Here is a 15,640-nt window from a genome sequence, read left to right as displayed (position 1 = left end):
ATCAGCAGTGGAGCTGGTTGGAGCTGCTCTGGTGAGGCGTGGAAGGAACCAGGAGCTCTGCCTACATGGCCCTCTCATACTCCTGGGGTTCCAGGATTCTTGGGATCCTTCCACAACACTTTGAAAACCACTGGGGTAGATAATTCCTGAGTTTGGCAGGAAAGCTCTACAATTCTGACTTGAGGCACAAAGAAAAGATTTCAAATATCTAAACAATTGTCACTTTGTTCTTTGTTTTATGAAATGAGAACCTGGTACAAGATAAATATAAAACTATAAATATAAAACTATATTTATTTTTCTTGGCTTTGGGTGTAATACAGATATGGGAATTTTAAATAACTACTTGGGATACTCACCCCTCAGAAGCCATTACTGAGAGATAGAATATTTGACTGTAATTTTTCATAATTAACAAGTATTTACCAATTAAATTTTGAATGTAAGAGCTCATTCACAAAATTCTCTTCCTCAATATGGGCAAAGCTTGCAAGATGAGCTCCAAATTCTTCACAAAATGCTTCGGCTTCTCTCCATGTTCTTTTCATCAGAACTTTTTCACTATGAAATACCTGTACAGTAAAAGAAAATAAATTAACATTGTTATAGATAAGGTGAGGTTGTTAAACTCTGCTCTAGAAAGTGAGAGTAATATTAATATAATTGTCATTATTCTTTATAAGAGCTTGATCTAGTGGGAGGAAGTAACATTTACTGAACTAGAATGTGCCCAGTCATCATAAAATTATTAGCTCCTTTTATCCTCATAACAAATTCCTGATGAGAATGTAATAAACTCAGTTTTATAAATGAGCTTTTTGAAGAATTTTTTTTCACCCTAAATCTTCTGTGACTGGCATGTACTTGTCCCTCAGTAAATATTTGTCAATAGATAAATAAAGTCAGGCCAAGAGAGGTTAAGAATTTTAGGTCACACAGCTATAAACTGGCAGAGCTAGGATTAGACCTACAATTCCTTGCTTCCAGAGTCCATAAACTTCCATCCCACCAGACTGCCTTCTGACAGATTAGAATTAGCAGACTGATCATTACTCTGCCTGACCCAGGGCAAGAAATGAGAAATGAGACCTGGGACCTAGGGTAGCTCTATTTCTAGAATCTTTGGATCTTAGTTGAACTGGCAGATGCAGTGGTTCAGCTGTCTCTAAAATCTCTGCTGCTTCTCAGCTGTCTTCATGGTGGCAGGAAGAAGCCAGCTGAATGGAAGGTCTTCTGTTGGCTTTATTTAAGATTGGGGAAAGGGACTGAAGACCCAGAGCTTGCAATCCCATTCCTCTGTACCCTTCTTATTTTTAACTGCCTGGCACTAAGCCTGAGCCTCTGATGCCAGACAGGTACACCCTGTGGCCAGCCCTCCCCAGGCTCTTATTTGCTGAGACCAGAATGAATAGCTTTCCAAGTCCTGTGGACCACAGAACAACCTTTCCATCTTTTAAATTATATGTCAAAACTTGCCTCCTCTGGGAACCTCTTCCTGAATCACTCTAAATTCATAAATCCTACTACCATGCCTATCACACACACACCATGCATTTGTTGACATATCAGGGTGATATATAGTAGAAAAGGCACCAGACCAGAAGTCCCAAACCAGGGATTTATTCCAACTCTGTCAATAAATAATCATGATCTTGGGCAAATCACTACATTTCACATGCCTCAGTTTACTGATCTCTAAGGTTTAACTTATTACTGGGCGAGGACACTTTTGGGCCTATTATTCCATGAATGTAATGTAGGATTATATATGTGTACAATTTAAATTGAGCACATTCACAGCTGCTTCATGCCATGTACAAGCTACAACAGTTCCGGGGATAGAGTCTGTCTTCGTTCTGCTCTGCCGTGCAGAGCTGCTGGGGAACTTTCTCCCAAGACTTAGTGAAACCCTATTTGTAAAATAAACCAAAACAAAACCACCAAACGTTTTAAAAAATCATATTTCAAAAAATGTGTTTATGACAAGATTGTAGGAACTAATTTAAATGTAGGATCTAAAGCTGATTTTAAAAATAGAAATTTCTTCACATACACACACACACACACATTATACACATACAAATCAACCATATGCATTAATTTGTTTGATCTTCAGGTGTCTGGCAAGCTGCAAAAGCTATCCTTATTAGTAAAATTGTATCATTCAATAATAAAAACTTTATTTGTTGGTTTACAAGCAATATGAAATTATACCACTTAACACCCTCTGAGTGTCTGCCTCCTTCACTTGGTGTATTAACAATATTGCAGGAGGACAGGTCACCAGATGACCCTTGCTGACCCAGCTCTTCCTCTTTTTCTTGGCAATTCTCAGGCAGAATGTACCAAGAGTGCAATATCATGAGATAAGGAGGAACTGTCCTTATCCCTCCTAGAATAGGATGTCTTGCAATACTTTAGCTCAGTGATCCAGATGGTACCTCGGATAAAAACCCAGAGAGGAGCGCTTTCCGGAGCCCTCAGCTGTCCTGCAAAGTGGGGCATGTGCAGACAAGATTCCATCTTCCTGGGGGTGCTTTCCTGAGCCTTGGGGGAATGGCTCACCATAGATCCTAGGCTTCAGTTGCTTCTTGCTGCCTATCTGTGAATACAAGTTGAGCATCCCAAATCCAAAAATCCAAACTCCAAAATGCTCCAAAATCCAAAACTTTTTGAGCAGTGACCAGACACTCAAAGGAAATGCTCACTAGAGCATTTTGTAGTTTGAATTTTCAGATTTGGGATGCTCAACTGGTAAGTACTATGCAAATATAAAAAAAAAAAATCCGAAATCCAAAGCACTTCTGGTTCCAAGCATTTCAGAAAAGGAGTACTCACCCTGTAATAAAGTTATTTTGCCCATCTTGTTGTGTGGGAATTCTGTCTCACCAGATTCATACTCTGGCAGCCAAGTTTGTGCAAAAACTCCTGTCAGAGCTAGGAACTTATGCAGAAACTGGTTGGGTGTTTAGAGTTCTCCCCTAGGAGTGATAACCAGAGCACAGTGCCCTCCTTCCAGGGATTAATGGTATTTCTTTTCTCTCTTTCTTTCTTTCTTTTTTTTTTTTTTTGAGACAGAGTCTCGCTGTGTTGCCCAGGATGGAATGCTGTGGTGCAGTCTTGGCTCACTGCAACCTCTGCCTCCCGGGTTCAAGCAATTCTCCTGTCTCAGCCTTCCAAGTAGCTGGGACTACAGGTGCATGCCACCACGCCCGGCTACTTTTTGTATTTTTAGTAGAGATGGGATTTCATCATGTTGGCCAGGCTGGTCTGGAACTCCTGACCTCAAGTGATATGCCTGCCTTGGCCTGCCAAAGTGCTGGGATTACAGGCATGAACCACCATGCCTGGCCAAGTGCATGGTATTTCTGCTGAACAGATATCAATCTTCATGAGGAAGCCTTCAATATCACCAGGATGTGTCGATTTTTTTTTACTTAAAAATTATTTGGAATATGATTGAAAGGACAGAGACAGGCAACAAATGTTGATTAAGCACCTGCTGTCTGTCAGGCACTGTTCTGGAAAAAAAAAGAGTCCTGGAATAAAGGAATTTGGGATACATGGATCAAATTAAAATAGTGTTAGTCCTGTTAAGAATGCCCATGTAACCTTGGTATCACCTTGAAGCAGCTGGCCAGACCAGGCTCTGACTCCCAGTCCAAATAGCAGGGGTGAAAGGGCCATCTCTCTTCATACTCTGCTGTTTCCTGATTTTCAACTGGCTGCTTGCACAAGGACATTGCCTTAAAGTGCTGACAGTCCTTCACTTCCCAGCTACCAAGTGGATGCCTTCCTCGCATGGCAACACAGCCACCACTGTAGCCTAAAAGCAGAAAACAAGCACTTTTAATACCAGACAACTAAAATGTTTTGTGCTCAGAAGACAGCTCTTTAGAGTGTTGAATAATTGACATCTCATAATTAAGCACCCAGACAGGAACAATCAAGATGAAAACGAATGTCTTATTGACCTGATTATGTCATTTCTCTTCATCTCTGGAGAAAATAATGCAAGATGGGAAAGAGAGAAAAGAGAGTGTGAAGGCTGAAATTTGGACCTTGTCTGCTTTGTGCTCAGATGGCAAATGATGAAGAATTAGGAGCTATTCCTACCTGGAACCAAAATATCCCCCGTATTTCAATATTATACTTCGAAATCTCACTGTGAAAAATCAACAATGAAAAGTGCATAGTGCTCATCCTCTAACAACTGGATTCAACAGGGGAAAATATGTGAATAACAGATTCAAGGTAAACCATAAAGTATACAACAGAAAACCAAACTGTAAACCTTGGAAGAATGAAGAGAATGAGATGAATTCTTTAAATGAGGTAAAGATCTGGGGGCAGGGACAAGGCTGACATTCAGAGAAAAGGAAGAGAGAAACAGAATTAGAGAGAGAGAGAGGTTTTTGTATGAAAAGCGAAGTACAGAGATTTTCCCTCCCACCTTCATAGTATATGTGAGATATTGGGAAATGTGATATACTAGTTATGGACAAAACTCCACTTTTTTCTTTGTGTATGCTTGAACATTTTAGAAGGTAAAATGTTTTTTTCCACAGAAGCAATGTATAAATTAAGATTCTTAAGTTTGTCAGCAAAATCTATACAACTCATATGACAGCAAAAAAAAAAAAAAAAAGTACACTTCAAATTTCAGTGAAGAATAGTAGAATAGTAGAAAGCAATTCTATTCCAAAAATAGAATCAAAATGAGTAGGAATGAGCTTGTTTTTTCTTGAATCCTGGGTGATCATTTAATTAACTAAATTCACATTCATCAACAACAATAAAAAATTGTACATCTGCAATGTGCTCAGCTAGGTTGTATATTAGCTGCTTGAAAGAAAAGGATGAAGCAAAGCAAACCAAAAACCAATTCTTAGTTTAGTGTGAGATACAGACACATAAACAAGCAATTGTAATAAATATAATGTGTAAAGTGCCATAGTAAAAGGTGTGTTCAAAGTTCTGGAGGAGACATCAGAAGGGGTGATGGAGCCTTACCAGAGATGTCAGTAAAACATTTGCAGGAAGTGACATTTAAGCTGAATTTTGAAGGATGAAAAGGAGACATGAGTTTTCAAGGCATGCTTGTAAAAAGAGAGTGATTACAGACAAAGCATCTGAAGACTTGCGATGATTCTGTACCTGAAGGCTCTTTAAAAAATGTCATCACTTGCTACTTGATATTTATCTTGCTTAATTTCCCTTCAGAAGTAATGGCTTCAATGTTTTCAGATACTGAGTAACTGGCATTGTGCCTGTCATCTATGTTCTGATTGTTTTATGCTCATGGAAAGACAAAAGAGAGGGAAAACGAAGAGTGCAAGTGAGAAGAAAGAAGACAAAGGAAGACATAGAGCATCTCTTTAGGAATGGAATCATTTGCTAAAGAATGAGTGTATGAGTGTTTGTGTCTTCAACAGTCCTGGCTGCACAAGTGTGTTATAGGCACCAGCATCACCATGGCAAGGCGGTTCTGATCTGGAAGAACTCCCTGGGCCTGTGTGATTAATCAGAGAGCCTCAAAGGTAAAAATGGCCAGTGGTAAAAGAGGAAACATGCTATGTCTCATATAGAAGAAAAGGAAGTCAAGGAAGAGTTGGTGCATCCAAAATCCATCAGATGGCTCTACTGGCCAAGAACAGCTAGCTGGTGTTATAGATGCAAGGTTGTGGGCAGGCAAGGGGGAGAGATTATAGCATGTAACTGCCCCTGCCATTAGTGGAGCTTTGAAGGTCTGTTGAGTAACTTCAGAATGCAGCTCACAGTCCAGCTGGATCATGAACAATAGAGGAGATGCTGCATGCTCTGTGCAATAAACCCGAACCGGAGAAATCCATGTGGAAGCCCCGAATACAATATATTTGTGGAGCTGCTCTAGTTGAAAGAGGAGGGAACACACACATTCCTGCTCCATTCCCCCATCCTTTGAGGGGCCCCAGTAGAACCTCCAGAAACTGCACAGCACAGGTAGTGGAAAGAACTTCGGACCTGGAGCGTGAAGTTTGGGGTTCTAGTCCCAGCACAAATCTTCAGTAACTGGAAACTTGAGGATGTGAATTAATCACAATAGGCCTTGTCTAAAATATGTGAATAATAATTCCTTTTCTTCTCATGGGTTTTCATGAAGATCAAATGAAATAATGAATTGAAAAGCACTCTATAAAATACAAAGGGCTAAATATACCCCTGCAATGTTGCTATCATGCTTATGGCCATTTTCATTACAAAAACCAGGATTTTGTGGCATGAGTTCTGCCTGTATGTTCAAAGAATTTTTCAAAAGTTTGAATCAGCAAGTTTGAAATGTAATATACTTTTTTGTTGGTCTTGCATTTTGTCTCACTTTCCCACATCAGACAATGATTAAATAGCTTTGGTTTTAGATGCTATAAGATATTCGACTCATCTTCATTAGTGAAGAAGGAGATGTTTGTGAACCACTATGAAGATGAAAAGTGCTGCAGGAGTGGTATTGGTATTCTAAAGTGGTTAACTTAATGGAACATTTGACCCAAATTTTAGAGTCTCAGCCCCAAAGAAGCAGTAAAGTGGTATAATAAAGGGAGACCAGGCTAAGGGAGAGATAAACTAAATTTATAAGCCTATATTGTGGGGATGCTTGCAAAGCCAAATAATAAGGGTAAGGGTGTGGGAAAGAGCAGAGGCGAATTTTCTTTCAGAGAAATTGTTCTTAAATCTGATAACTCACTTCCCACTGGGGAAAAAAAATGATTATTCTCAGTGGTGAATCTCACATTTTGACAGATTCTCCTTACCTGCCATACCCTCATCCCACTCACTCTCTCCTGCAAACATGAATGGGGAGACTTTCTGTCAATTAAGAAATTCTAATTCACCAAGTTATCTAACTGTGCAAAATTAAGTGAGCTAGGAAAACCTCCACTGTCCACCTCTCTGTTCAAATACCTAAAAACAAACCCATTGACCAAACCTTTTTATGCTGGCTTTTCAGTGCCTCTAGACAATTATTTCACTTGAGTCTGCCTACTTATTTTCCAGTTCCCTGCAACAACCCTTTACATCCTCATCTCTCAAGTCCTCTACCCTCTCACCTTCCCTCTCTCTCCTTCTCTCCTCTAACAGAGGAAAGTGAAGCTCCTTGGGTAGGCTAGGCAAGTTTCCTACAATGCTGTGTATCTGCCAGGCACTGTGCTAGGCAATTTATATGGTCTTTTCCCTGTTTAACTTCAGAAACTCTTTGAGACAGGCATTAGTGCCTGATTGTGCAGATGGAAAAATTAGGGCACAGAGGCTTAGTAACTTGCCAAAGGCCACAAACGGAGTGGGCTTGCTCTAGGATTTGAAGCCAGATTTATTTGGGTCTACTGTGAGACAGTATCAAGGTACAGAGTGAGTGGGTGGGCATTCGATAAGCAGTTGAATAAACGAATGAATGAGTTCCCCTAAAACTATGCTCCTGTCCCATGGAGCTCTCTTGCATTCCCCTGATCCTGTTTCTCTCCTGTGTGTGGCCACAGCATTTCCTTGAAGATCTACTGTCACATTTTTACTTTCCATGACAGTTACTTACATGATTATGAGGACATATGTCAATGTTCTAAGGGCTTCTCAGAAATTAGACTGGGTTTATCCTTATTTATGTGGTGGCTCATTTCAGAGCTCTGATGAGCCTTAAAATGGATTGGCCTACTGATGGGACAGGCTTCTTACTATTCCTCACTATGTGCAGGGCACTTTCAAGAAAATAAACCTGACTTGCTCTATTGAGATCTTATTTTCCTTGTCACTTGCAGATTTCCACGGGCTCGGAACAATCGGGGTGAACATGCCCCGGAGTCATCCCACAGGAATGGAACATGCCAGGGGTATCTAGGTCTAGAAACAAAACATTTTTCACAGAGCCTGAGTTATGGATGGCTGCAAAGGACTGATCGAAAGCGTTTATTTTTCTCAATACAGACACCTATGAGCCTCTAATATAACTTGGAAAAGTGTTTTTGAATGTCTTAACAAGTATAGACTCATCTATCTTCTTTCACCATAGAGCAACCTCCACTTATATTGAATCTTGAATCTAGGTACAAAGTACATTTTAGTTTCTAAGCATTAGCTTCTCCTTGACTGAGAAGCTAATTTATCATCTTTCCATTTAATCAGTGGCAATAATTAGTATGGATGAAAACCATTTTTCCTGTTTCATCTGAATATTTCATTTCTCTTGAAATACCAACTGTCATAGAGAGCCTTTGTTGTCACTTTTTACTAAAAATAACAGGACTTTCTGGTGTTTTAAGAATGGGAAATTTGGCATGAAAGAAAGGAAATACAGTTAAAATATAGGTTAATTAACTTTGTAGTCCTGAATTCAAATTGCAAGTATGAATTTGAACTCAAAAAGTGTTTAATCTTACGCACACACGCACACAAACACACACTTCCTAGATGTGTCCACTGAAATAGCCTAGAAACAATAACAAACCACAAACAACGAGAACCCGTAAGCCCAGTCTGTGATGCTGAAATAATATCATTTCCCATCAAAAGAAATCAGGGTTCCTTGATGCAATGGATGCTTCTAGGTCTGCAGCAGAAATTTATATCTTGTCATACCAGATAGCAAGGACACTATCAAAGACTACTAGGATCACATCAGAAGGATTTAGAAGATATTCCTTGAAGAGATTCCCATCACAAAGATGGGGCATTTGAGCATTAAAAAGGATAATTCCAACGGACTAAAACATATCAACTATGTTTAAAACCCTGACTTCATAGTAATGCTAAAAAAAGAAAAACACCTCTAATGGGTCACGGATGAAGGGTGCTAATGAAGAAGTAATTATTTTGAAAGCTAGTAAAGGGAAAGAACTAAGCATTTGTTCTGTGTTTCCAATACAAATTGTACCATGGGGTAACAAAAAATTGATTGAAAGGAATTACCTCTTTATAGGACTATCCCAGCTATAAATGAAGAAACCCCTAATGAGTCAATGAATCTAAGAATTGACCATCAAAGACTGCTAATATCACAAAAAGAGAAAAAAATTGGACATTATGTGCCTCCAGACAGAGCACACAACTAACTATGAAACAATTTTTCAAAAAAAAAATCTGAATTTGATCAATCCTTTCATTCTTTTTAAAAATAAAAATGCCTATTTTATGAAAAAGAAAATAGAGTAACACATTAAACAATGTGATGTGAATACAATCAACAAAGCCCAGACTGCAGGAAAATTTATAAGACAAAGCACATTTGCATTAGCAAATAAAGGCAGGGGTGGAAATTGGGGAGGGGCGGGAAACACAGAGATGAAAACAGACTTTAGGAGATCTATCAACCAATTAGAAAGCGTGAACCTTCTTTGGATCTTGATTCAAACTAGCTGTAAAATACATTACATAATATTTATGAGCCATTTAGAAATTTGAGCATTAACTGAAGATTTATAATGATAGGCAATTATAGCTAATTACTTTAAGGGGTGATAATTGTATTATTATGTCTTTTAAAAAGAAGTCTCCATTTTTTGGAAATAATGCTGAAATATTTATAGATGAAACAATACGATGTTGAGGATTTGCTATGAAAAAATATGGGAAAGTGGTGAGGGTACAGATGGAAGAAGATTGGTCATGAATTGATAATTTCTGATGCTTGGTGGTTCTACTACTGGTAGATACCATCTGGTGGTAATACTATTTGGTGAACATAATACTAAGTTGAAAAAAAAATGGCGGAAAGGTGATTCCCTTCTGATTTGCTTTTATGCAAGTGAAATGAGTGACAGGAATGATAGGAAGGATGAGAGGGACTTTGGGGGTTCTGATGTGTTCATGCAGGTTTGTCAGTTGTAGCAAATACACACTGTGGTGTGGGATGTGGGGTGGGTGAATATTTTGCTGGTATGACATAAAGACTGAGTCCTGGCTGAGTTTACAAAAAGCTGTAGGCTTCCTGTTCAGTGGTCAATTCATGTAGTTAGTCTTTGCTGGATTAAGATTCTGACGTGGGGACGAAGCTAATGTATTATTTTGTGACAGGCAGGAAAGAAAAGGTGATTTAGGTAGTGTTTCTGCAAGTTGCAATTTAAAAGAAAAAGGGAAACACAGAAGCTTTTATATTGCTATTTTCTTCAAAAAGATTTACATTTTCATCTTATTCAGAGACAATTTACTCAGTGTCAATCAGCTTGAGCAGCCAAACTGAACATCATGGCATTATTTTTGCTTTAGGGAAAAGAGAAAAAGAGTAGTGCCACTCAAATAAATTACAGCAGAAACTTATGAATGGCAAGAAGCTCTGCTTCAATTCCAGATTTCTGACATCTAAATATGCCCCCAAGAAACTTAATATTAAAAACCAAAGATTTTCTCTACTCAAAATGTATTAATTTATTTTGACAAGTATAGACATTCCTAACAAAATTCCTAAGTGTATAGAAATGATACCTAAACTTTTTTTTTTTGCAGTATAGTGTGACATGGAAGTTTATTACTCTCTTTATTTTGATAATATTCATAGATTTGTAGAACAAGGTCTTTCTGTTGAGCAAATTATGATGTTACTTGTTTGGAGCTATGGAAAGTCACCAGTTTCCATACAAATTTCCTAAACTGATGTTTATACACAAAAATCTAATTTGTCTTCATTTCACTTTGCATGCATCTTTCAAAAGCATAATTTTAAAAAATTAATAACAGAAAGTTTTAGGTTGACAGCAAAATTGAGTGCAAAATACAGAGAGCTCCCCTTTAACACCACTGCCCTCCAATCTCCTTCACTACAGACATCCCACACCATAGTGGTACATTTATTACCACTGATGAACCTACACGGGCACATCACAACCACCCAAAGTCCCTCTCATCCCCTGCACCATCTCTGTCACTCATTTCACTTGTATAAAAGCAACTCTATCATCTATCATCTACCTATCTCACCTATGTCTGAATATATTGCTGCTATTATTTTAAACATACTATTATTTGTTGGATCAATTAAGAATAAGAAAAATAGAAGTTTTTGTTTTACCTTCATTTATTCTCTGATGCTCCTTCTTTCTTTACATAGATCTGAGCTTCTATATCGTTTTCCTTCTCTCTGAAGAATTTCTTTGAGTATTTCTTGCAAGGTAGGTCTACTAGCAACAAATTTCCCGAATTTTTGTTTGTCTGATAAAAATCAGATAAAATCTGATAAAAATTCTCCTTCATTTTTAAAGGATAATTTCACAGAGTATAGAATCCTTAAGTTGGAGGGTTTTTTTTCTCTTAACACTTTAAATATTTCATGCTACTTTTTTCTTGCTTCGATGATTTCTGAAGAGCAGTCAGATATAATTCTTATCTTCGCTCCTCCAGAGGTAAGGTGTTTTTTCCCCTCTGGCTTCTTTCAAGATTTTGTCTTTATTTTTCATTTTCTGAAGTTCGAATACAGTATGTCTATGTGTAGTTTTTCGTGCGTTTATCTTGGTTGGTGTTCTCAGAGTTTCCTGGATCTGCGGTTTGGTGTCTGATATTAACTTGGGGGAAATTCTCAGTTATTATTGCTTCAAATATTGCTTCTTTTCCTTTATTTCTTTCTTTTCCTTCTGATATTCCCATTACACAGTTTGTAGTTGTCCCACAGTTCTGGAATATTCTGTTCTGTTTCAGTCTTTTTCCTCTTTGTTTTTCAGTTTCAGAAGTTTGTATTATCACACACTCAAACTCAGAGATTCTTTTCTCATGTGTGTCCAGTCTACTATAAACTCATCAGAAGCATTCTTCATTTCTGTGATGGTGTTTTGATCTGTAGCATTTCTTTTTGTTTTGTTTTGTTTTGTTTTCTTAGACTCTCCACCTCTCTGCTTACAGGATCCAGTTGTTCTTGCATGTTGTCTACTTTTCCCATTGAAGGCCTTAGCATATTAATCATATTTTTTAAAAATTGCTTGTCTGGTAGTTTCAACATCCCTGTCATAGCTGACTGGCTCTGATGCTTGTTCAGTCTCTTCAAACTGTGTTTCTTGCCTTTTAGTATGTCTTGTAATATTTTTGTTGAAAAGTGGATGTAATATACTGGGTAAAAGAAACTGCAGTAAACAGGCCTTTGCGATGGAATGGTAAGGTGTGAGAGGAGGGGAAGTGTTCTACAATTTTACCATTAGGTTTCAGCTTTTGGTGAGCCTGTGTTCCTGGACTGCGCCCTTGACCAGCGAATACTTCTCAGTTATTTTTCCCTGGTTGGTGGGACAGGATGGCTAGAGAGCTGGAGCGGGATATTTCCTTTCCATCACATGAAAGCACAGAGCTGGCTGGAGTTGTAGATTTCCCTTCCTCCAGATGAGTCAGGCTCTGATAAAACTCCAGCAGCAGTCTGATAAAATAGCCTCTCCTGAGGTGGGGCCTTGTTAGGAACGGAATGCTTTGCTATATTTCAAAATGGTTCCTTTTCCTCTCCCTCTGCTGGAAGCATTAGGGAAATTTTTTTCTGATATTTCACTGTGATAACCTGATAGATTACCTGGAACTAGAACTCACAAAAGTGTGGGGGTCCCCTATGACTGGGTCACCTGGGAGAACCCTCAGAGTTGTCTGTGCTGAGCCTCCAGCAATTTTATCAATGGCAGTTCAGATGTTCCTCTCCCAGCACTGGTTCCTCTGGAGGTTTCTGCTGATGGGTTTCTGATCCAGGAAGTTGTGATTCTCTGTATCTTTGTATTTTTCCAGTTTTGGGCGGCAGTGGTTTGCCTTGTGATGGGTCTAAGAAGAGTTGTTGATTTTTCAGTTTGTTCAGCTCTTTACTCATTAGGATGGTGTAACTTCTAAACTGAAGTCTTCAAAAGTACAGGGTTTTAAACCATGTATTTAACAGAGAGAAAGTAAACTGACTTTCTTTGATCTTTCTCCTTTTTCTTTCTTCTAATTTCAGGAGGTCTAAAGGAATTTTTAAAAAAACATTTAACACTAGCTCGTAAGTGTTGGGGAAATGTGTGTGTAGGCCACAGTCATACCTTCCTTTAAAGCTCTGTGGTTTCCCAGGGTGCTCACATTGGTGACTGGTCCAGCACAGAATAGGTCCTGCATCTTAGAATGTATGGGTGAGGAACCCTAATAGGTTAGCAATGTCACTGTCTGTAGCTTTAGGTAAAATCCTGCAAATTATTTCTCTGCAATAAGAAAGGCTAATATTTATTAATTATTTACAATGCAGTAGCAACTATGTAATATTTCTTTTAATCCTCACAACAATCCTGTAAGGTAGATACTATTACTGTCCTTATTTTGAAGAAGAGGAAACTGAGATACGGAGAGATTAAGTAATTTCTCTGAGATCATAATGCTGGAATTTGAACTTTAGTTCAGCTCAATAGTGGGTAGGTACTCTTTATGCATATGTTATCCTGCAGTGCAGTCTCTTGTATCTATTTATATCACCTAACTTAACACCCTCAATGAAGAACACTTCTGATCTTAATATTTTTTGATCCAAAACCTCCAGTGGCTTCCTATACCTAGAGAAGAAGTGAAAACTCTTTAGCTTGTAATATTAGGCTGTGGTTTCAATGTCCTACTCTGGCCCTATCTTTTACAACTCTTTTGCATATATCTTAATCTCTAAATACACAGTGCTCCTAAAATTTCTCAGAGTTGCCCCATATATTTGCTTCTGCTGAGAAAATTCTTTTTACTTCTTTAACCACTAAATCCTACTATATTTCAGACATTTTCAATCCCAGGTGAAAGGCCACTTCCTCTTGAACTTTTATGGTAACTTCAATAAATCTTCCCTTCATTTAACTATTAGAATACTTTATTTTATACTTCTTACAGCACTCACCACATATTTTCCTGTTGCCATGGTTTGAATGTAATATAGCCCTCCAAAATTCATATGTGATAGTATTAAGAAGCAGGGCCTTCTGGGAAGTAATAAAGTCATGAGTGCTCCGTCCTCATGAATGGGATTAATGCTTTTATAAAAGAGGCTGAGGGGGTGTCCTACTCTCGTTTTGCTCTTTTTCCCTTCCACCATGTGAGGGCACTGCAAGAAGGCCTTCAGCAGACACTGAATGTGCTAGCACCTTAATCTTGGACTTCCCAGCCTCTAGAACTGTGAGAAATAAATTTTTGTTATTTATAAATTACCCAATATGTGATATTTTGTTATAGCAGCAGGAATGACTAAGACTGTATATATGAGTTATTTATTGTATTTGCTATCACCACTCCTAGATTATGGCAACATGAAGGCATGCACATTAGGTAATTTTTAAATGTCCCTTGTCATACAAATGCCCTATAAAAGCTCATTAAATGAATGGCTTTAATTATGCAATAGGGTTATAGAAAGAAAAATTTTTTTAAAAAACACAGAGGGAGACATCTCAAAGATTGAGCAGTACCCTGAATACATGTGTTTATCTCTTCTCTGTCCTAAAATCTCATGTGTTAAAATAAATGATGCTATGAGAAATAACCAGCAGATTACGTACCCTGAAAGATTCTTTCAGTCAAACTAGTTGAAATGCCAGATAAAACATTTTGAAAACATCTTTATAAATGTACGGCTGAGTTGGCATAAAATAAACAAATCTATAGAGCTTGCAAATGAAGTAAAAGTATGAACCATGGTAGCCAAACTACCTTCCTAGTGGGATTTACCCTAAAGATTTCTTTCTAATTCTGGAGACCTTGAGCATCTGCTTTGATAGTTGCATGGAGATTTTGAGGGAAAGGAGATGAAGCTTAACAGATATACAAAATGAAAAGTCTAACAGAAGAAACGTGCATAAAATAGAATCCCAAATGGCCACTTTTGGTAAGTGTACATGAGAACATACTCACTCAGCTGTTTGTAAGGAAACTTGTCTCTGTCAATCTTGGCAGTGAATAATAAGAAAAGAAATAACTTTCTAAAGAATTTATAACCACAACTCAAACTTCATGCAGGTTAGTCATCGAACTCATGCTACCTATGTGTTCAAGAAAACCTCAGTCAGAGCTTTTAAAGTGGTCCTTAGTTGGTAGTGCCTCAAACTGAGTGATGGAAACAAATGCTAATTTTCATTGGAGGAGCCCAACTTCAACCTAGGGGTTAGAGAACTCCCATAAATAAAGTACATAGAAAAGTTAGCAGTTTCAGGCAAAACCCACAAAGTGAAAGAAATGAGATCCAGAAACAGACCCATAAAACTTCAGGTATGAGATTGCTAGAAACCAAATACAAAATAACTTGGATATATTTAAGGAAATAAAGGAGAATCTTTAAAATATGAGTAGGAAACAAGTGACTACAAAGAGCCACAAACCAAATTTAAAACAGAAATAGGCTTTCTAGAAATGAAATAAATATAGTTAGCATATGAATACATCTAAAAAAATATTCATTGCAAAGATAGCCACAACAAAATCATGGCTAACAGAAATGAAATAGTTCAGAATTTTCAAAACTAGGCAGCAACAGCAAATCATAATCCTTTTAAAGATGAGAGCAAAGATAGTATTGCTGATTTTGTTAAGAATGCATGTTGAAGAGCTAGTGTAACATATAGAAACATAGATTTAGATAATACAATTTCCAGATAAGTAAAGGGGAAAGAATGAAATGAGAAAAGAAGAAAAAGATAAATTCAAAAGATGGCAAGAAAGAAGAGAA

At 37.8% G+C, this 15,640-nt stretch overlaps 1 protein-coding gene across 3 annotated transcripts in view; it reads right to left on the bottom strand.

Moving 5' to 3' along the window:
• Window positions 1–15,640, bottom strand: part of PLA2R1 (phospholipase A2 receptor 1, 180kDa) — a 134,158-nt gene that overhangs the window by 58,033 nt on the left and 60,485 nt on the right. For all 3 annotated transcript variants that reach the window (XM_011947119.1, XM_011947118.1, XM_011947120.1), the window contains exons 12-13: window positions 3,624–3,826; window positions 427–572 (exon numbers count right to left, since the gene is read on the bottom strand). In XM_011947119.1, the coding sequence (XP_011802509.1) occupies window positions 427–572; window positions 3,624–3,826 (349 nt within the window). The remainder of the gene's footprint in view (window positions 1–426; window positions 573–3,623; window positions 3,827–15,640) is intronic.

This window comes from Colobus angolensis, unplaced genomic scaffold, assembly GCF_000951035.1.
Source record: "Colobus angolensis palliatus isolate OR3802 unplaced genomic scaffold, Cang.pa_1.0 Scaffold259, whole genome shotgun sequence".
NCBI classification, from domain to species: Eukaryota; Metazoa; Chordata; class Mammalia; order Primates; family Cercopithecidae; genus Colobus; species Colobus angolensis.
Note: the sequence above shows the minus strand (reverse complement) of the source record. Positions and strands in the feature narration are given on the sequence as shown.